The sequence below is a fragment of the Pristiophorus japonicus genome, chromosome 21 (genome assembly GCF_044704955.1).
Source record: "Pristiophorus japonicus isolate sPriJap1 chromosome 21, sPriJap1.hap1, whole genome shotgun sequence".
Taxonomy (NCBI): Eukaryota; Metazoa; Chordata; class Chondrichthyes; family Pristiophoridae; genus Pristiophorus; species Pristiophorus japonicus.
In genome coordinates, this window is record NC_091997.1 from 56345420 (window position 1) to 56371699 (window position 26280).

Sequence of the window (26280 nt, forward strand, 5' to 3'; positions counted from 1 at the left end):
CTTCAGACAATTTCCTATCTATTTCCAAGATTCATCCTGAATCTCCACAGCTTGATGTTTAACTAATCGCCTTGAAGATTATTGAAACATGGAGTGCATTTATGACAAGTGGTTATTGAGGCAGAGACTATAGTGCCATTAGGGAATTGGATAAATATTTGTAAAAGGAGAATATGAAAAGGTACTTGGCAAGAGTAGGGAAACAGAATTAGAGTACAGTTGAATAGCTGGCGCAGTGCGCTGATTGGTCTCCTGCGCTATCATTTTTATGATTCTATAAAGTCAGTCATTCTAGTCTTCCGAGCAGAGACCTGTCCCCCTCTGAGCTTGGCATTCTGTTGCATTCCCCAGATTCCATCCATTTGTTTACCTGGGTCTTCCCCCAAGTGAAGACGCTCAACCAATAGCAGACTTGTGGAGCCATTTGGCCTGTCTAGCTTGTCCATCCCTTGCAGCACCCATTTCTTCTTGAATGATTCCAATGTTTTTGTCTCCACTATCCACCTCGAATTCATTCCAAGCATTGATCGTTCCATGTGAATGTGCATCCTGACACCAGTCCTGAGCTTATGTTTGCAGTTTGTACCATATCATCTTGTACTACAGAGGAGAACCAAAAAAGGGAATAAGAAGGACAAAGAGAGTATATGACAATAGATTAGCGGGTAACATAATTGGGAACCCAGAAGGGTAATCAAAGATAGCGTGGGGCTGATTAGGAACCAAAAAGGAGATTTTCTTGTGGCGGCAGAGATCATGGCTGAGGTACTAAATGAGTACTTTGCATCTGTCTTCACCAAAGAAGAGGATGCTGCCAATGTCACAGTAAAGGAGGAGGTAGCAGACCAATTGGATAGAACAAAAATAAAGAAAGAGGAGGTACTTGACCCGTTGGCAGCGCTCAAAGTAGAAAAGTTACCCGGTCCGGATGGGATGGGATTCATCCTCGGTACAAAGTAAGGGTGAAAATTGTGAGGGCTCTGTCCACAATCTTCCAATCCTCCTTGGATATGGGAGTGGTTCCAGAGTACTGCAAATATTATGTTCCAAAAAGGGAAACGGGATAAAACCGATAACTATATGTCAGTCAGCTTATCACTCCTTATGGGGAAATGTTTAGAGACAATGGGCCCAAGTTTCCACACGCGCCTAGAACAGCGCAGTCCCGACCTGGACGCCCGTTTTTCCGCGCCACAAAGTGCGCCTAAAAAAATCCTCCGTATTCTCCAGCTCCCTGCAAGTCCTCTGGCCCTCGGCGCAGCGCAGCACGAGCTGTAGGGGGGCGGAGCCAGGTCCCTGCGCTGAAAACAGTGCCGGGACCTCTGCACATGCGCTACAGTGGGCACGCAAGTGCAGTAGCTCCAGACACTGAACTGTGTGGGAGGGGCCCGAAGCACGCAGCCCCTAGCCCTGGCCGAATGGCCTCACTGGGGCTGCGTGAATAAGGCTCCTCCCACGGCCAGCTCCTGCTTCCCCCCGCCCCCCGACCAGACCCGACACCCGCTCCCCGCCCCCCCCCTGCCTCCGGACCAGACCCGACACCCGCTCCCCCGACTGGACCCGACCCGCGCTCCTGTTCCCGCTCCCCATCCCCCCGACCCGACCTGACTCCTGCTCCCGGACTGGATCGGATCCGACCTGACCTGACCTGACCTTCCGCCCCCACCCCCCTCCCCCTCCCTCTCTCTCCCTCCCTCCCCCTGAACCGAACCTCCCCGACCCGACCCGACCCGACACCACCTACCTGTAAATCTGGTGCTGGGGACGGGCTCGGGCCGACCCGTTCAGCCTTCGGTCCCGAAAGGCCTGCCTGAAGCACTTTCACACAGGTAGGAAGATGGTTTATTTAATCTTTTCTTTGCTTATAAATGTTTATTCAGGTTGGATTTATTTGTATAATATTTGTAGAAGTATAAATAAGGATTTATTGTAGAATTTAATGAGTTCCCTTCCCCCCCCCCCCCCCCCCCACCTCGTTCTGGACGCCTAATTTGTAACCTGCGCCTGATTTTTTAATGTGTAGAACAGGTTTTTTCAGTTCTACAAAAATCTTCACTTGCTCCATTCTACTTTAGTTTGGAGTACGTTTTCACTGTGGAAACTTTCAAATCAGGCGTCAGTGGCCGGACACGCCTCCTTTTGAAGAAAAAATTCTGTTCCAAAGTACAACTGTTCTACCTGACTAGAACTGCAGAAAAAAAAATGTGGAGAATTGCGATTTCTAAGATAGTCCGTTCTCCACCAGTTGCTCCTAAAAAATCAGGCGCAAATCATGTGGAAACTTGGGCCCATAAATCCAGGACAAAATCAATTGGTACTTGGAAAAATATGGGTGAATAAATGAAAGCCAACTCAGATTTTTTAATGGCAAATCGTGTTCAACTAACTTGATTGAGTTCTTTGATGAAGTAATGGAGAGGATTGATGAGTGTACTGCAGTTGATGTGTATATGGGCTTTTAAAGGTGTTTGATAAAGTAGCACATACCACTCATTATCAAAATCTATGCCCATAGGATTAAAGGCGCAGTGTCTGCGTGGATATGACATTGACTAAGGGACAGAAAGCCGAGAGTAGCAGTGAACGGTTGTTTTTCGTACTGGAGGGATGTATACAGTGATGTTCCCCAGAGTTCAGTGTTGGGATCACTGGTCGTCTTGATGTGTACTAATGGCCTGGACTTGGGTAAATGGGTCATAATTTCTAAGTTTGCAGATGACACAAAACTGGGAAATGTAGTAAACAGTGAAGAGAACAGTAACAAATTTCAGGAGGACACAGACAGACTGGATAAATTGGGCAGACAGATGACAGATTAAATTTAATGCAAAGAAGTGTGAAATGAAGTATTTGGTAGGAAGACTGAGGAGCGACCATTTAAACTAAATGGTACAATTTTAATGGGGGTGCAGGAACAGAGAGATCTGGGAATGTATGTACACAAATCTTTGAAGGTGGCAGGGCAAGTTGAGAAGGTTGTTAAAAAGGTATATGGATTCCTTGGCTTTATTATTGGAGGAATGGGGTACAAAAGCAAGGAAGTTATGCTAAACCTTTATAAAATACTGGTAGTAATGTGACCAATTCTGGGCACCACACTTTAGGAAGCATGACGAGGCCTTGGAGAGGGTGCGGAGGAGATTTACTAGAATGATACCAGCAATGAAGGACTTCAGTTATGTGAAGAGACTGGAGAAGCTGGGATCGTTCTTCTTGGAGCAGAGAAGGTTAAGAGGAGATTTGATAAAGGTGTTCACAATCATGAAGGGTTTTGATGAGTAAATAAGGAAAAACTTTCCAGTGGCAGAAGGGTCAGTAACCAGAGAACACAGATTTAGGGTTGTTGGTAAAAGAACAAGAGGTGACATGATCAAGAAAAAATAATGCAATGTTATGATCTGGAATGCACTACCTGAAAAGATAGTGGAAGCAGATTCAATAGTAACCTTCAAAAGGGAATTTGATATATACATGAAGATGAACAATTTCCAGGACTATGGGGAATGAGCAGGTGATCTTCCATCTCATCTCAAGTGGAGTTGAGGTAGAAGATCAGCTATGATCTGTTTGAATGACAGAGGAGGCTCAAGGGGCAGTATGGCCTATTCCTCCTCCTATTTCTTATCTTATGTTGTTTGAGCCGGGGGAGTGGGACTAATTGGATTGCTCTTCAAAGAGCTGGCACGGGCACAATGGGTCGAGTGGCTTCTGTCTGTGCTGTATTATTCTACAATTCTATAAGTCTAGTTATAGATTCACTAAAAATAGGGCTGACCGTCGACCTTTTACATATCCACTCAGTTGCTTCTACTCCTCCTATTAGGTCCTCTCATTTGCCTCTTTCACAACTAAATCTCTCAACAACAACAACAATTTGCATTTAAGTAGCACTTTTAATGTAGACTAATGTACCAAAGTGCTTCACAGAGGCATCTTTTTTTAAAGATGGGTGGCAAACCTAATATTAGTGGTGACCAAGGGTGGTCTTGAAAGAGAGCGCTGGAGGTTTAGGGAGAGTTGCAGAGCACGGGGTCGAAATGGCTGAAGGCTGTCGATGATTAGGCAAAGGGAGGGTGGATGGACAAGAGGCTGGAGTGAGAGGAATGGAGAGTGCAGTGGTGGGTTGTGGGTGGTTGTACAGCTGGAGCAGGTTACACAGATAGGGAGGTGGCGGGGGGGTGCGAGAGCTTGAGGGGATTTAAACAGTAGAGTTCTCAACAGCTGACCTGCGTGCTATCAAATAAGTTCCCACTTCTCAAGGTCCGGTGGATTTAACTTTAAAATTCTCTCTCTCCCATGTGAAAACACCCTCCCACCAGTGGTGGCATTACAGAGCCTCAGTTCCACACCTCCCAGCTCCTTCGCCTGCTGTGCACAGAAACTCCTGGGCTCCAACCAACCCTACTTTTCTGCTTCCTAAATTGCCTAAACTTTTCCTATTTAATTATACATGATATCAGATTCAAAAATTATGTAAAAACAAGGACCGAATGTATTACTTTAAAGTGGAGACTGAATAACGCTTGTGTGCCCTTTTCCAATGACTTCCCTACCATCTAATCGGCTTCACCGGTCTTGACTCTCCATTAGCAAAGGAGATCAACTAATTGTGAATTAATTATAGATTAATTATTGATGATGCATTTTTTATTAATTATAAATATTTAATTGACCAACTGAGGCTGATGTGTTGCATGCAGCCTCTCTGTGTACAGTACACTACGGTGAGCTTCAGATTTCATTTCTTCACGCCGCTGTTTCCTGATTTCTCTCTCGCCCCCCACCCCCGGGGCCAGACTCTCCATTGCAACACACTCCGGAGGTACCCCCCTGCCACTCGGGGAGGGAGAATCTCTCTGGCAAATCTCATTGCACCTCCCAGCAGGCAGCTCAGTGTGAACCTGGTAGAGCCTGGCTGATGCCACACACCTACCCACTTAGCTATTCTTGTCATGGGCACATTGCCCCCAGCAAGTGTGGGGTGGCAGGGGGAGAGAAGTATTCTGACCTTGCCCTGAAGAAATGCAATTGAAGATTGAAGGAGGAAATGCGGGCTGGTATGTGTTCCAATCTCTGAATTAAATCTTTGCACTAAAGCCCTTGAGTAAATGTTTGAGAACTGTGCCCTTTTTTTACTGTATGGTTTAACTAAAGTCTTGTATTAAATTTTTTTTTAAAAAAGGAAGATTTTAGTTATTTTACACTGTGTTCTTCTATCAGGAGACTTTCATTGTTCTCATTTGTCCTGCTGGAGGGTTTGAAATGTAAGTCCCTGAATCGCTGATAGAAATGTTCACAGTTGTTTTCTTTGACCTTCTGGAAGCTGTAGTTTTTCCATATTTTTGTCAGTTTATGACTTGCATGTGTCATCATTGGGCCAGAGCTGCTGGCAGCATAGTGCCAGACTCACATTTTGAAAAGATTATTAATTGCCTCGTACTGGCTGTTAATGTTGAGTGTACTTCCTTTCGTTGGAAAACCTCTCCAGCAACACTCGATGGGTGGGTCAGGGAGGGGAGGGGGGGTATTTAAGAGCTATTCGTTATCTATCGATGGGCAATGGGTTAGAATATTCTGCTGAGATTGTCCATAAGCTACTTTTTATATTTGGGCCCCAGCCTTGAGAGTGTGAGCTAACTGCACTGTTCTGCATTCACCTTCCGATTAAACTAGCAGCACCAAACAGGCCCTTCAGGCCCTTCAGTCCCCGTGCACACACTCACCATTTTGGCCAGCGTATGGGCACCAACATGTCACTACGGCGCCAACATAGTGCACAGCCGGTGTGTTGGCCGCAGAAAGATCAGCGGGTGGATGGAGTTCAAAAATCCAGCGTTTATTTTGAGAGCGTCGATAGCTTTGGGAGACCACACTGCAGGACCCGGTGACCAAAGACCATCATAGAATCATAGAAAGATTACGGCACAGGAGGAGGCCTGCCGAAAAAGAGCTACCCAACCTAATCCCACCTTCCAGCACTAGGTCCGTAGCCCTGTAGATTACAGCTCTTCTAGTACTTTTTAAATGTGATGAGGGTTTCTGCCTCTACCATCCTTTCAGGCAGTGCGTTCCAGACCCCCACCACCCTCTGGCTGAAGAAATGTTTCCTCCTCTCTCCTCTAATCCTTCGACCAACTACTTTAAATCTATGCCCCCTGGTTATTAACCCACTGCTAAAGGAAATAGGTCCCTCCTATCCACTCTATCTAGGCTCCTCATAATTTTATACACCTCAATTAAATCTCTCCTCAGCCTTCTTTGTTCCAAGGAAAACAACCCCAGCCTATTCACAATCTTTCATCATAGGTAAAGTTTTCCAGTCCTGGCAACATCCTCGTAAATTTCCTCTGCACCCTTTCTAGTGCAGTCACATCATTCCTGTAATGTGGTGACCAGAACTGGACACAGTACTCTAGCTGTGGCCTAACCAGTGTTTTATATAGTTCAATCTTCCCTGCTCTTGTATTCTATGCCCCGGCTAATAAAGGAAAGCATTCCGTATGTTATTTTAATTACCTTATCAACCTGTCCTGCTACCTTTAAGGATCTGTGGACATATACCCCAAGGTCCCTCTGTTCCTCCACACCTTTCTGTATTGGCCCATTTATTGTGTATTCCCTTGCCTTGTTGCCCCCCCTCAAATGCATTACCTCACACTTTTCCGGATTGAATTCCATTTGCCACTTTTCTGCTCAACTGACCAGTCCATCGATATCCTCCTGCAGTCTAAAGCTTTCCTCTTCATTGTCAACCACACGGCCAATTTTTGTACATTATAATGTGCATTCCTCATCGGGGTTGTCATGTGTACAGATTACGTACATGATAACTGTATCTAAGGAGTCATTTGCATTTTCCATCTATCCAAAGTAAGTATAATTCTTCCATCGGTGTCACAGCAGGAAGAAAAAATGGTCACGGGAATGTTCTTTTGGTTTGTAATTTTGTTACACATATTACAGACTCCTCGTCCCCACATTAGGATTTGAGGTACCTGAGAGAAATGGAGCTATTAATTTTTGTTATTGGTGATCTCTTGTATTGTCAAGTACAGTTCCACTGCATTGTACTAATGGGTTTTAATCCACCCCATTAACACCGAGGGATACCATTGGCTCTAAAATTGGTGTTTCTGGCTTGTTGCAGTATGTTGCACAACAGGAAGATACAGGACCGGATAAACATTGGACCAGCCCCACAAACTCAATCCCTTGCTCTTTTGAATATCATCCAATTTTCCCTTAAATCTTTCCATATTACCTGCCCCGTGGGCAGTTCATTCCATGTGTTCACCACCCTCTGCATATAGTTCAATTCAAATTGTCCCCTCCAACCCCATGTTCAAAACTTGAGCTCATATCCCTTGGTTCTGGAATTTGTGGCAGTCTTGAATATATCGGGATTAGCATTATTAACAACTATGTGGAGAGCGTAGCCTGCATGGAAATGAGAGGGGTATTATAACTGGATCCTTTACCCAGTCACTGGTAAGTATGGTTAATTTTGTTGAACTGCTTAACAAACTGAATACAGAGCTGAACACCTGGGGGTTTTACTGTTGTGTGTCGGCTGCACAAGCTCTGGGCAGAGTCTTTAGAGTTGTACACTGGGCAAATAGCTAACATTCTGAACATGGACATTTGGAGGAGTATGGTGCAGATTATGCAGCACTCTGGCAGATGATCGTACCATCAATAAACATTCCCTCGGGGGGGTTAGCTTTGCATTGTGGTGCAGGACTGCTGTGGACTTCATGAAAAGGCTGGATCTGAAATGGTGCACCGAGAGCACTCCTCCCACCCAGAACTCCCAATGTCACCGGGTGCTTTGCAGAATGGTTACATGATTGAGATATTGTGCTCAATGTTGTCTTTCAGGTAAATTCGTTGCCTGCAGAGAAGCTCCAGGAGATCCAAAAGGCCATTGAGCTATTTTCTGTTGGCCAGGGTCCAGCGAAGAGTATGGAGGAGGCCACCAAACGTAGTTACCAGTTCTGGGACACCCAGCCAGTGCCAAAGCTCGGTATGTATCTCTGCAACATTGGAAGCTTTTAGGTGGAATAGTAGATGTGTTTAGGTTGTATATGACACATCTGAAGTACCCTTTGAAGGAATGGAGCAATGTTGCTGACTATACGAAAACATTTTAGTATTGATGAAACTCTTTATAGGAATTCAACCCCCCCTGCTCCCCCTCCACTCCACCCCATGCTCCTCAGTGCTCAAGACATGGTGCCAGTGGGGTGAGTGGGAGAGGGAATTGTCTGTGTGTAAAATATATACCCACACTCCATAAACCTGAGCTCATCCAAAACTATGCTGCCCATATCCTAACTCGCACCAAATTCCGTTTTTCCATCACGCCTGTGCTCGCTGACCTATATCAGCTCCAGGTCTGGCAACGTCTCAATTTTAAAATTCTCATCCTTGTTTTCAAATCCCTCCGTGGCCTCACCCCTCCCTATCTCTGTAACTTCCAGCCCCAACCCCTCCCGAGATGTCCGTGCTCATGCACATTTCCCGTTTTAATCGCTCTGCCATTGGCAGCTATGCCTTGAGCTGCCAAGACCCTAAGCTCTGGAATTCCCTCCATAAATTTCTCCGCATGCCTACCTGTCTCTCCTCCTTTAAGACGCTCCTTAAAATCTACATCTTTGACCAAGCTTTTAGTCACTTGACCCAACATCTCCTTATGTGGCCCAGTGTTACGTTTTGTTAATGTTCCTGTGAAGCACCTTGAGACGTTTTACTGCGTTAAAGGCTCTCTATTAATTTGTGTTGGTGGTTATGTGTGTGTGGGTGGTTGTGTGGGTGTGTGGTGTGAAGGGATAATACATACCATAAGAGCCCAAGCACTTTGGTCTTGGATTACCAAGATTTTCATTGCAGTCACGATGTTGGTAGACATTCTCTCCATGTTGAACTTCACTGCAGCCAATTATTGGTTCACACATTATGTATGTGATGAGGAGGAGGCAATCATGAGGTGGTGTTTACCTTTCTTCCCAACGTTTCGTCCATTATAGTGACCATGGCAGTGTGGAAATCTTGCTCCAACATTCCCTGTGATGGTTATCCTACTGACCACCTTATCCTTTGCTTTGGCTCTTGGGTCTAGATCCCTCAACCTCTCCCTGATCATGCCGATATACCTCCAACCAGTGGAGCTGTTGCGTCCGCCGTGGACAGTGAAGGGTAACGTGCTGATCATTCTGTAACTTGTGCAGGTGCCTCTGTACCTGAGCTGGTGCCTGGCACAGTCCTGCTGGGTGTGTGCTTACACTGTCGCAGAGCCAGATAGAGTTTAGATCATTCACTGGAAACTGAAGTTTCAAGCTCTCCTCTTATTGCAGGTGAAGTAGTGACAGTCCATGGCCCTATTGAGCCAGACAAGGATAATATTCGACAAGAGCCATACAGTCTCCCACAAGGATTTCTCTGGGATGCCCTGGACCTTGGCAATGCTGAAGTGGTGAGTCATTGTTGGATGTGTGTTGCACAGTGTTTAATGAGAGATTTGCTCCAAGAAAGTTGCAGTTTGCTGCTATTGATGGCTAAAATATACAGACTCAATGTAGTACGTGAGTGATGTCTTAAAGAGGGTGCTCCTCTGTGTTAGACACTGTCCTTTCACCTCTGGGACTGGGTTCAAATCCATTCTAGACCGATGGGATGAGGTCTCCTCTATCAGAGGGTTCGAAGAGTTATAAATGAGATGAGTTTGTGCAGTCTCAATCTGGTTCCGAAAGGCCATAGGCTACATTATAAAACTGCACACAATTCAGTACCAACTGCTACCAGAATGACAATCTCACTCAGACCACAGGATGTTGGTGTAGGAAATTGAAAAAATGTCACTGCTGGAGGAAGAATGTGGTTCTGAGATTGAGATCGTGGCATATTGCTTGGATAGAGTAGAGGGAGCTTTGCTCTGCATTTAACCTGTGTTGTAGCTGACCTGGGAGTGTTTGATGGTAAAGCCAGGGGGCATATGAAACGGGAAGGGTTCCATTCTTCAGTTTGAACATCATTTATCTCGACGAGGGCAAATTTAATGGTGGAGGGGGAGGTTCAAGGGAGTGGCGCTCCCATAAAATGGTGGGTGGTATGCTGGCATGCTGCACGATAGATTGATAGGGCATGGGGTCACAGCTGGGATTGCCCTGTACAGTGAGCTCTGGTCCCAGATAAACCACTAGGGAGCAATGGGGCTTCCTCCCAGCTAGGCCAGTCACTGGGAATGCAGCAAGCCTCAATGGAGCTGAGGTTGTCACAGAAAAATAGACAGAATCATGAACACAATTCTCCCCCCCGAAACCATTAACAATTGTGTAATCCCATGCAATAAACATTGAAGTTGACCTAAAAGCAGACAATGCTAGAATCATTGAGCAGGTCGGGCAGCAGTTTTGAATATACAGTCACTCCCTGACCTGCTCAGTGTTTCCAGCACTTTCTGTTTTTATTTCAGATCTCCAGCATCCGCAGCATTTAGCCCTTTATCGAATGTGACCTATGCAGCGGCTGTAAACGAGTGGATCAGCCCATTGATTAACATGCCACCTGCTGTCGGCTTTTACAGGATATAAAAGTTATTGGGAATATCTTGTATGTCACTTTTAAGTGGGAGAAGTGTTGGTTTGCAACGGGCACTGCATTTTAGGGGGTGTTGGACAGAGTTCAAACTGAAGCTTGTCACATCAGCAACATGTGAGCCAAAGAAGTGAATAGTGTTTGGCTAGGACATTCTATGTACGGTGCAATAGATTTGATCCTGGGGTGTTTAGTTCATTTTAAGCAGCTGAAGGCATAATTAAAGTAGAAGTGTCAATTTGAGTGTTGGGGCCGACTGTAAGTTATGGACTGGATGCGCTGTGCCATGCCATGACGTCACACTAAGGCTCATAGTCCAGCTGATGTTGACACTCTGGTTGAAATTCCAGTACTAGATCTGTCCCAAAGCTGGGCAGAAGTGTGCACAGGAGCTGGGTTCAGGATCGGCTGTAGTGTCCCAGAATCTGCTCGGATAGAACTCTCTCTCCGCAGATCTGGCACGCACCGTGTGATCCGCGAATGCCGAACCAAACACGATACTTACAAAACGCTCCACTTGTCTGAATTAAACCGCGTGAGCGGCCATTGCAAGCAGTAGATTAACAATTCAGCCGTGCAAACTTGGTTTGGGTTTGAACTATTGCCTATTAAAATGCTGTTCAATGGCCGTGTCTGATATAACTATACACAGTGTAGAATTTGTTACACATCCTGTTCCCTACTTAAACAGAGTATAATGTCCTGCTGTGCTCAGGGAGTGTTTATATGCAGCATGTACTGCATGTGAGAAGGTGCCACTGTAATAAAACTGTGCTGAATGTGATTGAAAGTCTGGGGTTTGGGCTTCCCCTTGATGCATGTTGAAGTGTTCTGCTACAGCCCTGGGATTAACCTAACCTGTGCGTTTGATCACCCAGCTGAAGGAGCTGTACACCCTGCTGAACGAGAACTATGTGGAGGATGATGACAACATGTTTAGGTTCGATTACTCACCTGAGTTCTTACTGTGGTAAGTAGAATAACTAGTTACAGGTTAGGTTTATAAATGTTCTTTCAACTATGGGTAAAGGTGTCTCAGCTGCAGCTTTAACCCATGCTGTACCTGGCCCGGACGGGTTCGCATTCTTGGGTCAGATAACATCACGATTAATGCAGAGTACAGCTGCCTCTTCACATCCAGCACCGTGCTTCATCTCATTCTCGGAAAATAATTCCTGAGCTATCGTGCGAGGGAGATGGGGTACGATACAGTGAGCTATAGCGAGGGAGATGGGGTACGATACAGTGAGCAAATAGTGAGGGAGATGGGGTACGATACAGTGAGCTATAGCGAGGGAGATGAGGTATGCTACAGTGCGAGGGAGATGTGGTACGGTACAGTGAGCTATATAGTGCGAGGGAAATGAGGTACGATACAGTGAGCTATAGCGAGGGAGATGGGGTACGATACAGTGAGCTATAGCGAGGGAGATGGGGTACGATAGTGAGCTATAGTGCGAGGGAGATGAGGTACGATACAGTGAGAAAATAGTGAGGGAGATGGGGTACGATACAGTGAGCTGTAGCGCGAGGGAGATGGGGTACGATACAGTGAGCTGTAGCGCGAGGGAGATGGGGTACGATACAGTGAGCTATAGTGCGAGGGAGATGAGGTACGATACAGTGAGCTGTAGCGCGAGGGAGATGAGGTATGATACAGTGAGCTATAGTGCGAGGGAGATGGGGTATGATACAGTGAGCTATAGTGCGAGGGAGATGAGGTATGATACAGTGAGCTGTAGCGCGAGGGAGATGAGGTATGATACAGTGAGCTGTAGCGCGAGGGAGATGAGGTACGATACAGTGAGCTATAGTGCGAGGGAGATGGGGTACGATACAGTGAGCTATAGTGAGGGAGATGGGGTACGATACAGTGAGCTGTAGCGCGAGGGAGATGAGGTATGATACAGTGAGCTATAGTGCGAGGGAGATGGGGTATGATACAGTGAGCTGTAGTGCGAGGGAGATGGGGTATGATACAGTGAGCTATAGTGCGAGGGAGATGAGGTATGATACAGTGAGCTGTAGCGCGAGGGAGATGAGGTATGATACAGTGAGCTGTAGCGCGAGGGAGATGAGGTACGATACAGTGAGCTATAGTGCGAGGGAGATGGGGTACGATACAGTGAGCTATAGTGAGGGAGATGGGGTACGATACAGTGAGCTGTAGCGCGAGGGAGATGAGGTATGATACAGTGAGCTATAGTGCGAGGGAGATGAGGTATGATACAGTGAGCTGTAGCGCGAGGGAGATGAGGTACGATACAGTGAGCTATAGTGCGAGGGAGATGGGGTACGATACAGTGAGCTATAGTGCGAGGGAGATGGGGTACGATACAGTGAGCTATAGTGAGGGAGATGGGGTACGATACAGTGAGCTATAGTGAGGGAGATGGGGTACGATACAGTGAGCTGTAGCGCGAGGGAGATGAGGTATGATACAGTGAGCTATAGTGCGAGGGAGATGAGGTATGATACAGTGAGCTGTAGCGCGAGGGAGATGAGGTACGATACAGTGAGCTATAGTGCGAGGGAGATGGGGTACGATACAGTGAGCTATAGTGCGAGGGAGATGGGGTACGATACAGTGAGCTATAGTGAGGGAGATGGGGTACGATACAGTGAGCTGTAGTGCGAGGGAGATGAGGTATGATACAGTGAGCTATAGTGCGAGGGAGATGAGGTATGATACAGTGAGCTGTAGCGCGAGGGAGATGAGGTATGATACAGTGAGCTGTAGCGCGAGGGAGATGAGGTATGATACAGTGAGCTGTAGCGCGAGGGAGATGAGGTATGATACAGTGAGCTGTAGCGCGAGGGAGATGAGGTACGATACAGTGAGCTATAGTGCGAGGGAGATGGGGTACGATACAGTGAGCTATAGTGCGAGGGAGATGGGGTACGATACAGTGAGCTATAGTGAGGGAGATGGGGTACGATACAGTGAGCTATAGTGCGAGGGAGATGGGGTACGATAGTGAGCTGTAGTGCGAGGGAGATGAGATATGATACAGTGAGCTATAGTGCGAGGGAAATGAGGTACGATACAGTGAGCTATAGTGCGAGGGAGATGAGGTATGATACAGTGAGCTATAGTGCGAGGGAGATGGGGTACGATACAGTGAGCTATAGTGAGGGAGATGGGGTACGATACAGTGAGCTGTAGTGCGAGGGAGATGAGGTATGATACAGTGAGCTATAGTGCGAGGGAGATGAGGTATGATACAGTGAGCTATAGTGCGAGGGAGATGGGGTACGATAGTGAGCTATAGTGCGAGGGAGATGAGATATGATACAGTGAGCTATAGTGCGAGGGAAATGAGGTACGATACAGTGAGCTATAGTGCGAGGGAGGGAAGAGATACAGTGCGAGGATTACTGTGCTATGGTGTGAGGGAGATGGGATACTGCACTGCAGAAAACTGAATTTGGAATCTCATATCTGCTAATGCTTTGTACCCTTGCAGTTGTCGGTGAGAAGTTATGTATCTCCGTACCTCAAATGATATCACCATCCTTCCTTAAACAAAAAATAATTAGAAATTAAAGAACTTAACAAAAGTGATTTCAGAAATAATTAGGATTAATTTTTGAAAATGCATCCTGATTATTGAGCTATCTCTTGAAAAGATGTTTCGCTATAATCTAAACAAGTTCGCAGGGGAATCGAGTTGTACAAAATGGCAGCTGAAATACCATTAACTGTCCTCCATATATATTGCTGTATGGGAATGAAAAGCAATCTCTTGGACTGTCCTTTGAGCTGGAGTGCGAGCTGTGTTAGTGTTCGCTGTAGCTAGTTGGCTCGACACATTTTCTATGGCCGCGTTAAAATGAACTGGTTAATAACTGCACACTAGGTACTGGTTCACTGCTGATCGTGTGCAGTTGGAGGCAGACACTCAGTACCAGCATCAACCATACACTCAACATCATCCAGTTGTGCCTGGGGCCCAACTTTTGTTGGATCGCAAGAACAGCTGTTGGGGGTGTGCGAAATGCTAGGCTATTGGCCCACCAGCAGGCCCAGTATTGGCCAGCACAGCACAGTAAAGCGGGTGTCTGCTATTAGCACTCTCTGCTCCCCTATCTGTCAGTGCAGGAGTGCCATCAGGTTGCATCCTGTGTGGAGTCACCGTGCGCTCTCGTTTCCTGAGTGATGAATGACAATAAATGTGTTTGTCCCCCTCTCTAGGGCTCTGCGTCCCCCTGGCTGGCTGCTCCAGTGGCACTGTGGTGTACGGGTCGTCTCCAACAAGAAATTAGTGGGTTTCATCAGTGCCATTCCAGCTAATATTCAGATTTACGACCAGTACGTAAGCTTGCATTTTATTTTTGGGACTACTGACAAGTAAAGTCTCTTGCTTATCATAACTGTCTCTTCCTTTCCAAAGAATGGTAGAGCTTTGCAAACAGTCTGTTTCAGCCCGAGGCATGGCGAGGGGCTTTGCTCTTCCTAATGTGTAATTGGAGGAAATTGCAGCTTGTTGAGGCTGACAACACCGAGGCAGTGGTGGTGGTGAAGTAGAGCTGCGTGTCATCGGCATAAACGTGGAACTTGATGTTGTGTCTTCGGATGATGTCGCCAAGGGACAGCATATAGTTGAGAAATAGGAGGGGGGGCCAAGGATAGATCCATGGGGGACTCGAGGTAACGATGTGGGAGGAGGCAGAGAAGCCATTGCCGAAGATTTTCTGGCTACGATTGGATAAGTGTGGAGCCAGGCGAGGGCAGTCCCACCCAGCTGGACAGTGGAGGAGAGGCGTTGAAGGATGGTGTGGTCAGTTGTGTCAAAGGCCGCAGACAGGTCAAGAAGGGCGAGCAGGGATAGTTGTATCATGGTCACAGTCACAGAGGATGCCATTTGTGATTTTGATTCAGGCTGTATGAGGGCAGGGACCAGCCTGGAGAAGTTCAAACCTGGAGTTGAGAGAACAATGGACGTGGATTTGGGAGGCGACGGCATGTTCAAAGACTTTGGATGGGAAGGGGAGATTGGAGATGGAGCGATAGTTTACAAGGACAGGGATCAAGGGTGGGAGTTTTGAGGAATGGGGTGGTGCGGCAGATTTGAAAGGTAGGGGGGCAGTACCAGAGGAGAGGGAACCTTTTACTATACAGCTAACATGGGGGCCAGGACGGGAAGCTAGGATTTGGCAGTTTAATGGCGCTAAGGTCAAGCGAGCAGGATGTAGGTCTCATGGACAAGATGAGGTGAGAGAGGGCCTGGGGGAAGGTAGGAAAAAAACTAGTGAGAAATGCCATCTCATGTAATGGCTTACAATTATTTAGGATGCGTCCAACACTCCCTTTTGCTTATCTACGACCTGCCCTTTTGTAACCTTATTGGTAAGCATGGGGTCAGCTGATACCGGATTTGCCTCTGCCACTACGATGGTGCCTGACATCTCCTGGATGAGCCACAATTGCCTTCATCTCCACATCGATAAGAAGCCATTGTGTGCTCGGCTTCCACCTAAAACTCCACATCTTTAGCAACTTGACTCGCTCCCTCCCGCGCTCTCTGGCAGCTCCCTCAAACTGAGTCCGTCAGTGCTCAACCCCATTGTGCTCTCATTCTGGGCTGAGCTTCAAACCCCACATTCCACCTCATCCACACTTAGCCGCTGCTTAGCCGTTGACTTTCAATTTGATAACTTCAGAGTTCTTCTTACCGGCTTCACAAATTGCAACTTGTAAACTCCACTGCCCACATCCTATTCCACGCTATGTCCTGTTCTCGCAGATCTTCATTGGCTTCCGATGCACCTTTCCATCTTTTTCAACATTTGTCCACATCTATAAATCCCTCCCTGGACTTGCCCCTCTCTAACTCTGCGCACTCAGTACCTGTACACACCGCCCACACTTTAACTCGGACCTCCTTTCCATCCCCCTTCTCTTTGCCCTACTTTTGGCTACCAATCCCAAAGCCATTTCGGTCTCCCACCCTGGAAATCTCTCACTTCGCCCGTTTCTTATTAACCTCCTTTCCTGCAAAAGCTTCCTTTTCAAAGGCAGTGGGGCTTTAGGTGTGTGTGAGGCTGTCGGGAGGAGGGGGTATAAAGAAGTGAGGCTGTGGGAGTATATAACACATTGAAACTTGTTTCTCCACAGATGATGCTTAACCTGCTGTTTTTGTTTGATTACTGTAATTTGCATTTTTTTGCTTTTTTGTTTATATTGATTAAAATTCTGTTCTAATTTTATTTTTTCCGCAGTCTAAAGAAGATGGTGGAGATTAATTTTCTCTGTGTGCATAAAAAGCTGCGTGCTAAACGGGTGGCTCCAGTCCTGATCCGGGAGATCACGAGGAGAGTCAACCTTGAAGGCAGCTACCAGGCAGTGTACACTGCAGGCGTGGTGCTGCCTAAACCTGTGGGCACTTGCAGGTAATGTCCGCGTTTATCACATCCGACTGAAAGCTGTGTGTAAATCTTAGATTCGTCAAACACACCTTTCCATATAATCATGATCGTCTCCCAGAGCAGGTACAGCACGGGGTTAAATACAGAATAAAGCTCCCTCTACACTGTCCCATCAAACACTCCCAGGGCAGGTAAACTAATGAGATACAGACCCCCAAATTATTTGCTCGGCGCTCACATCTGCTTTTGGTGGGGTACAGGGTGGTGGAGGCTGTGGAATCCCTGGGTGGGGGTGTGGGTTTCCTGTGGGGTGTTCCCCGGGAGCAGTGAGGCCGCAGGTGTGTCTCTGGGTCCATGGGGGGCGCTCTAGGTGTCGAGCTGTGGACGCCGTGTACTCGGACTGTAATAGAAATAATCTGGGTGAAGAATTCCACCACTTGCTGCTGTGACACAGCAATGAGCTCCCTGTACAGCTAGGGGTCTCCTTGCAACTCACCCTCTGTGGTTGTCAGCGGACCTGTTGTTCCATGAGCCTCTGAGCCTCCATGTGTGGCTGTCCGGCTAGCTAGGGGATGCTGACTGACCTGGGGATCCGTTCTGTTGCCTCTGCACTGGTGTCCAGTAACAGACAGTAAAGTGGTGCTGTTACAGGCAGCATAGCCCCAGCATCACCGACCAGACAAACCCATCCTGTTCGTGGTGGGGCAGAGAGCTTTAAAAGAATGGTCAGTCTCTTCCTGTGGGCATTAGGAAGACAAAAACCGGTGTCCTGTCACTCTGAGGCATGATGTGTTGCACCGTTTCTGTTGAGACCCTTGAATGAGATGTGGCTTGGGTCTGTGAGTACTGTTAAAGTGACGCACACTCCTCCTTAGTAAGCAAGTTAAAGTGAGTGTTCCAGCACACAAACCTCTCCCTTCACCATCCCGGCAGCTGCCATGTAGTTCTCACTACACTGGTATAATCTCTATGATGGGTTAGCGGGCACATCTCCTGTGGTGCTGCTTGTGTGCAGTCTGGGGTCTGGCGCACGGCTGGGTTGTTTAGCTGCTTGACCTGACCCTGTAAGGCCTTTGACGTATATAATACGGATTATTCAGGGAGTAGTTCCACCAATGTGCTTTTTAACTCCAACCACTAATCCCAATGTACAGAGCTGTGTCTGTTCTGTCGGTGACTGACTGGCGTATTCTGTGATCTGTTGGGCAGGTACTGGCACAGGTCACTAAACCCACGCAAACTAGTAGAGGTGAAATTCTCCCATCTGAGCAGAAACATGACTATGCAACGGACAATGAAACTATATAGACTGCCAGAGGTGAGCCCTAACACAGTATGTTTCAGTAAATCCTGTTTGTGAACATTACTTGTGTCTCGTGTGTGTCGAATCTGTCGCCTATATCGTAAACAGACACATAGGTGGTTATTTTTCCTTGATTGTTTAAGTTTCTGTATTTCTTTCTCTTTTCTAATTGGTGAATTGCTAAGCAGTTAATAGCCAATCATGTGGTTTGGCCCCTTTGACCATGTCAGGTTTGTCTCCAGTCATACTGCACCAACAGAAACCCTCAGACACCGAGGGACTGTGACCGCTTCTTGCGCACCCTAGAAATAACATTGATTGTGTAACAAAACATTGATACAAGAATTGCAGACTTGCCCATTAGCTTTCAACTTTCTCTCTGCTCCACAATGGCCCGATGCATTCTTGTGGTTGGGGCTTTAACTCGTGCACACTTTTTCTCGTTGCTCACTCAGAATGAGGAGGATCTTGGAGATCAACATGAGATGTTTAGGTGAATGGACATGGTTCATCCTGAACGGTGTTTCAGATCAATCTATGAATGCTGGACCAGAGCACAAACTGGGACAGGGCAAGTTCAGGACTGGTGTCAGGAAGCTCCGTGCACGGAGTCATCAACACCTAGAATGGGGATTGGAGGCAAACCCTCGAGTCAGTCAGGGGGCAGCTAAATGCTCTGAGTGAGACTAGGTTTCTGCCCCAAGATGGGCTGACTGGCCTTGCTGATCTTGGTTAAATATGCAGAGACACACTTTGTCTCGGTTATCTCTGTAACCTCCTCCAACCCTACAACCCTCTGATAACTGTTCCTCCAATTCTGGCCTCTTACACATCCCCTACCTTCCTTGCCCCATCATTGGCAGACATGTCTTCAAGCGTCTAGGCCCTCAGCTCTGAAAATCTCTCTTCCCTTCTCTCTTAAGAACCTCCTTAAAATCTACCTTTGACTAAGCTTTTCGGCACCTTTGCAAATATCTCCTTTGGATTGGTATCCGTTTTTGTTTGATTATGCTCCGGTGAAGCACCTGGGAACATTTTGCTCCGGTAAAGATGCTATATAAGTGCAAGTAGCTGGTGTAATCCAGTACCAGCCCTTTTCTTTACATGGCTAATTACCTGATGAACAGTCAAAATAGAAATCTAATGCTAAGAACATAAAAAATAGGAGCAGGAGTAGGCCATACGATCCCTTGAGCCTGCTCCACCATTTAATAAAATTATGGCTAATCTGATCTTGGCGTCAACTCCACTTTCCAGCTTGATTCCCTGAGAGTCACAATCTATCGATCTCAGCCGTGAATATACTCAATGACTCAGCATCAAGTCCTCTGAGAATTCCAAAGATTCACCACCCTCTGAGTGAAGACATTCCTCCTCATCAGTCTTAAATTGGCCAACCTCATATCCTGAGACTGTGCCCCCAGCCAGGGGGAACGACCTCTCAGCATCTACCCTGTCAATCTCCTCAGAATTTTGTATGTTTCAGTGAGATCACCTCTCATTCTTCTAAACTCCAGAGAGTATAGGCTCAATTTTCCTCCCAGGAATCAGTCTAGTGAACCTTCATTGCACTGTCTCTAAGGACAGCATATCCTTCCTTAAATGAGACAACCAAAACTGTGCACAGTACTCCAGGTGTGGTCTCACCAAGGCCGTGTACAATTGTAGCAAAACTTCATTACTCATACTCCAACCCCCTTGCAATAAAGGACAACATGCCATTTGTGTTCCTTGCTTGCTGTACCTGCATGCTAGCCTTTTGTGTTTTTTGCACGAGGACACCCAAGTCTCTCTGAACATCAACATTTAAAAGTTTCTCAACGTTTTAAAAAAATATATATATACTGGTGTTCTATTCTATATTAAACAGTATGTTATTCTCCCTGTTAAACATTTGCTACAGGTGCTTTCTGCATCAATGCTGTAAGCATAACGGTCTAATGGAGTTTTGGCTGGAATAACTCCATGGAGAAGTGATGCCCTACCTTCTCGCCACAGGCCAGGGTAACCCAAAGTTCAAAGTACCATAATCTAAGTTTGCTGAAGGAGTAGGATGCTGGCTGGCACAGGAAGGGTTACATTCCTAGAGTAAATTAATTCTTGCCTGTTGATCCTGGAGAGAAGGACTTGTGTTTTATTGCAACATCTGAGTCAGAAGGTCATTGGCTCAAATCCTCTCCAGAGACTTAGCCACATAATCCAGGCTGACACTCCAGTGCAGTACTGAGGGATGCACTATCTTTCAGTCGTTGCACTGAGGCCCCTCGGGTGGATGTAAAAGATCCCGTGGCATTAGTTGAAGAAGAGCAGGGCAGTTCTCCCCCGGTGTCCTGGCCAATATTTATCCCTGAACCTAAAACATGATCTGGTCATTATCTCATTGCACACAGAAGGCACGGCCACCGATAGTTGAGCGATTACAATCAGGGATGCTCAAGAGGGCAGAATTTGAGGAGCACAGACATCTCGGGGACGGGGTGGGGGGGGTTGAGAGGCTGTAGGAGATTAGAGATAGGGAGGGGTGAGGCCATGGAGGGATTTGTAAATAAGGATGAGAATTTTGAAATTGAGGTGTTGCTTAACCGGGAGCCAATGCAGGTCAGCGAGCACAGGGTGATGGGCGAGTGGGACTTGGTGCGAGTTAGGACTTGGGCAGCCAAGTTTTGGATGACCTCAAGTTTACGTAGGGTAGAATGTGGGAGGCCAGCCAGGAGTGCGATGGAATAGTCAAGTCTAGAGGTAACAAAGGCATGGATGAGGGTTTCAGCAGCGAATGAGCTGAGGCAAAGGCAGAGTTTGGCAATGTTACGGAGGTGGAAATAGGCGGTTTTAGTTATGCTGCGGATATGTGGCCGGAAACTCATTTCAGGGTCAGATATGACACCTAGGTCGGCAGGAAGTGGCAGCAATAGTCCTGTTGTCCCTCCTGTCTGGCCCCAGTGGCGAACATGTGTCGGCCTCAGGCACCGTGCGGCACCGCCAGGATTTAGTAACCAGGCATTGGTGGGTTCCTTCTCAATAGTGGGGGTTCTGCTGGGAGCCCTCTGTGCACCTGAATCACCTCTGACCCAGGAAAGTGCATTGGGATAGCGCCAGTGTTAAAGGGATCAGCGGAGCCCACCACCATCAGCAGGGAAACCCCAGCAATAAATTCCAAATCCCACTCCTGACTGTACTTTACAAGGTGCAGTGCCTTTGATGGCTCCTTGGTGGTGCCATTCACAGCAAAAACATACATTATTCTTGTCAACAGCTCCATCAACAGGCAGCTGGTTGAACTGCAGCCCACATCATCCCCATTCTACCTGCAAAAAGGAAAGGACTTTATGAATAACCTTTCAGAACCTCAAGACATCCCAAAGAGCTTTGAAGGCAATTAATTACTTCTGAAATGTAGTCACTGTTGTAATGTAGAGGAAAAGTGGCAGCCACATTGCTATTTGGGCCCCAAGCTCTGGAACTCCCTCCCTCAACATCTCCGCCTCTACCCCTCTTTCCTCCTTAAAGAAGCTTCTTAAAACCTACCTCTTTGAGCAAGTTTTTGGTCATCTGCCGTAATTTCTTCTTATGTGGCTTGGTGTCAAATGTATTTGTTTTGTCATTAAACACTCCTGTGAAGCGCCCTGGGATGTTTTACTGCGTTAAAGGCGCTATATAAATGTAAATTGTTGCCACCTACCGCCCCCTTGAACATGGCAGCCTCAGGAAGAAACGGTAACATAGGCGGGTGGAAAGCAAAGCTGTCTGGGGCTGCACCCCAACAAGAGTTGGTGCCTTCTGGGGGAAGTGGGATTCTCTGATAACCAGCTGTCTTAGTTTTGTTTCTCACAGGTGTATATATTCAAGAGGGAGTTAGATATGGCCCTTACGGCTAAAGGGATCAAGGGGTATGGAGAGAAATCGGGAAAGGGTACTGAGGGAATGATCAGCCATAATCATATTGAATGGTGGTGCAGGCTCGAAGGGCCGAATGGCCTACTCCTGCACTTATTTTCTATGTTTCTATCAGCTTGTGAGTAATGTTTAAACCTGGGCAGGAATACCACTCGCACCTCAAGGTTACCAAATGGGCTGTCACTGCCTGATGGTTTCTCTGTATCTCGGGTCGTGCTGTTACTGAATGTTGGAGTCACAGTTGGAAGTTCATTTTATTCCCATCATTACACCCAGCAACCTGTTTATTGCTCAGGACTGCGTGCACCTAATGGCAGGAAGGATATGATTGCTCCGAGAGGGGCAACGAAGATGATTCTGAATATCAAAGGCTTTAAGTTAAAGGTTAAGGGAGTTGTACTTTGTTTTGGAAGAGATTTAAAATATTTTGAAGGGAATTTATCTGGGCAACGTGTACTCTTTGGTGAAGGTTCAAATCCCAGGGGACATGAGATAAAAAATAAATGAGGAATTTTAGGAGTAAGCAGGGAAGTCATAGAGGGGAATGTTCCCTCCCAAGGATTCCGAGAGCTGTGGAATAAGTTACCAGGGAAGGGTACTGAAGTGGACGGTATAAATGGGGGTCAAGAAAATTTAATGATCTTTCTGGAAACGCAAAGGATTTGGGAATACGGTGAGACGGTGATAATCTTTGCAAAAGGAACAGGCCTTGGTCTTGCATAGAATCTACAGCACAGAAACAGGCCATTCGGCCCAACTGTTCCATGCCGGTGTTCATGCTCCACGTGAACCTTCTCCCATTCCTCTTCATCTAACCCCATCAGCATGTCCTTCTATTCCTTCTCCCTAATGTGTTTATCCAGCTTCCCCTTAAATGTATCTACACTATTCGCCTCAACTACTCCCTGTTGCAGCAAGTTCCACGTTCTCACCACCGCTGGGTAAAGAGTTTTCACCTGAATTTATTAGTAATTGGACCCCACATGTGGAGACATCTTCTCCCCATCTATTTATCAACAGGCACGGTAGCATAGTGATTATGTTACTGGACTAGTAATCCAGAAGTCTGGACTAACGATCCGCGAATTTAACTAAATGTGGAATAGAAACCTAGTATCAGTAATGGTGACCATGAAACTACCGGATTGTCATAAAAACCCATCTGGGTCACTGATGTCCTTTAGGGAAGGAAATCTGCCGTCCTTACCTGGTCTGGCCTATATGTAACTCCAGACCCACAGCACTGTGGTTGACTCTTAACTGTCCTCTGAAATGGCCCAGCGAGACACTGTTATACACAACTGCTACCACAAAGTCAGCACTAGGGGAGCACCTTCACCATACGGACTGCAGCGGTTCAAGAAGGCGGCTCTTCACCCCCTTCTCGAGGGCAATTAGTGATGGGCTATAAATGCCAGCCTTGCCGGCAACGCCCACATCCTGTGAATGGATTAAAAAAAACCTATTCATAAATTTAAAGAGCTCTATCAGTTCACCTGTCTTCTCTTTTCCAGAGAAAACAGTCCATTTGCGGGTGCCCTCACTGCCCCCACCCCACCCCCCAATTCCCCAGATTTACTGGTGTCCTCCTCCCCCATTCCCCCCCATTTATTAGCACCCTCTTCCCTCCTTCCCCCATTTACGTGTGTTACCCCCCCTCCCCCTATTTATAGTGTCCTCTTTCTCCCCCCATTTTACTGGTGCTCTCTCCCATTTACCCTATTTCTAGCTGGTGGTGGAAGGGTGGGTAGTCGATCGATTGATGATGAAACACTGTGTCACAAGAGGAAAAGGCCCAACAAGGGCAGTCAGTAGCACTCTCCTCCTAAACCACAAGCCTGTGGATTCAGGTCCCACTCTGAATTTGAGCATATAATCTGGGTTTGACATCAATGCACTTCGCCTGCTGCCTGTCGCTGTAAATTCTCCGTGTGTTTCTGATGTTCTAGACAGCAAAAACGTCTGGCCTGAGGCCAATGGAGCGAAAGGATGTACCGGGTGTGTGCAGGCTGCTGAGGGAATACCTGAAGCAGTTCCATCTGACTCCAGCAATGAATGAAGAGGAGGTCGCCCATTGGTTCCTGCCTCAGGAAAATATTATAGAGACTTTTGTGGTAGAGGTAAATACTGGCTCACTGATTTGGGGGGGGAAATGAAGGCGAACTTGACCATAGCAACGACTGCCTGACGTGTCACCTTTAATTCTGCAGTTTGGGGCTGATACATCAGCCTGAGTTCCTGCTCAGGGTCACCATCCATTGGCCCCTGTTGGAATGTTCTGTATGTCGGTGTTGGGCTTTGACTGTGATGCCGCACATGTTCGAATAGCATGCTGAGACATGGAGCATTGGCTCACACAAAAGATAGTTTCTCGACTAAGGTACAGACCCTAAACCAGGCAGTTAGGGGTACAGTAGTATAGTGGTTATGTTACTGGACTAGTAAGCCAGAGGCCTGGACTAATAATCCAGCGAAGTGAGTTCAAATCCCATCACGGCAGCTGGGGAATTTAAATTTAGTTAATTAACTAAAGCTGGAATTAAAAAAGCCAGTGTCAGTAATGGTGACCATGAAACTACCGGATTGTCGTTAAAAACCCACCTGGTTCACTAATGTCCTTCCTTTAGGGAAGGAAATCTGCCGTCCTTACCCGGTCTGGCCTATGTGACTCCAGAGCCACAGCAATGTGGTTGACTCTTAACTGCCCTCTGAAATGGCCCAGCGAGACACTGAGCTGTAACAACCTGCGACAACAAAGTCAGCACTGTGGGAGTTCCTTCAGCACACGGACTGCAGCGGTTCAAGAAGGCAGCTCACCACCACCTTCTCAAGGTCAATTAGGGATGGGCAATAAATGCCGGCTTGCCAGCGATGCCCATATCCCGTGAATGAATAAATTTTTTTCAAAACGGACAGTTAACAATAGTCATTTCCCATCAGGGTAGAAATCAATTACAAAGGTGTCATTTGCAACGTATGAAGGGGTTCTGGCTGTTTCAGGCATACTCCGCTCATCAATCAGATCTTGACACCTCATTAAAGGGCGATTACTGTAATCCTCGCTGCTTAGCATTTTAAAATCTCTGCAGAGCAAATGTTTTGTTCACCTGGTTCTGAGCATATATATATATCTTATAGCTGTATTTAGCGATGGACTTTCAAACTCCGTTACAGGGGAATCACAAACAGATATTTAATGAGCTCTTGTAATATAATTTTGCTGCCATTTCCTTCAAAAGAAACCTTTGATTGCATCGAGCCAATTTTTCCACAAATACCTGTTAAAATTACTTCTCGGGTCTCCATCTCTCTCTCTCCCTCCATCCATCCCTCCATCTCTCTCTCCCTCTCTCTCTCTCTCCCTCCATCTCTCTCTCTCTCTCCATCCCCCCCTCCCTCCATCTCTCTCCGTCCCCCCCTCCCTCCCTCCATCTCTCTCCGTCCCCCCCTCCCCCCCTCCATCTCTCTCCGTCCCCCCCTCCCTCCATCTCTCTCCGTTCCCCCCTCCCTCCATCTCTCTCCGTCCCCCCTCCCTCCACTCTCTCCGTCCCCCCCTCCCTCCATCTCTCTCCGTCCCCCCCTCCCTCCATCTCTCTCCGTCCCCCCCTCCCTCCATCTCTCTCCGTCCCCCCTCCCTCCATCTCTCTCCGTCCCCCCCTCCCTCCATCTCTCTCCGTCCCCCCCTCCTCCATCTCTCTCCGTCCCCCCCTCCCTCCATCTCTCTCCGTCCCCCCTCCCTCCATCTCTCTCCGTCCCCCCCTCCCTCCATCTCTCTCCGTCCCCCCCTCCCTCCATCTCTCTCCGTCCCCCCTCCCTCCATCTCTCTCCATCCCCCCCTCCCTCCATCTCTCTCCATCCCCCCCTCCCTCCATCTCTCTCCATCCCCCCCTCCCTCCATCTCTCTCCATCCCCCCTCCCTCCATCTCTCTCCATCCCCCCCTCCCTCCATCTCTCTCCATCCCCCCCTCCCTCCATCTCTCTCCATCCCCCCCTCCCTCCATCTCTCTCCATCCCCCCCTCCCTCCATCTCTCTCCATCCCCCCCTCCCTCCATCTCTCTCCATCCCCCCCCTCCCTCCATCTCTCTCCATCCCCCCCCTCCCTCCATCTCTCTCCATCCCC

At 47.4% G+C, this 26280-nt stretch overlaps 1 protein-coding gene across 4 annotated transcripts in view; it reads left to right on the top strand.

Moving 5' to 3' along the window:
• LOC139234006 (glycylpeptide N-tetradecanoyltransferase 1) overlaps window positions 1-26280 on the top strand; it is a 76739-nt gene that overhangs the window by 44847 nt on the left and 5612 nt on the right. For all 4 annotated transcript variants that reach the window (XM_070864794.1, XM_070864797.1, XM_070864798.1 and 1 more), the window contains 7 exons: window positions 7879-8023; window positions 9354-9472; window positions 11472-11563; window positions 14789-14905; window positions 16816-16986; window positions 18172-18280; window positions 24109-24279. In XM_070864794.1, the coding sequence (XP_070720895.1) occupies window positions 7879-8023; window positions 9354-9472; window positions 11472-11563; window positions 14789-14905; window positions 16816-16986; window positions 18172-18280; window positions 24109-24279 (924 nt within the window). The remainder of the gene's footprint in view (window positions 1-7878; window positions 8024-9353; window positions 9473-11471; window positions 11564-14788; window positions 14906-16815; window positions 16987-18171; window positions 18281-24108; window positions 24280-26280) is intronic.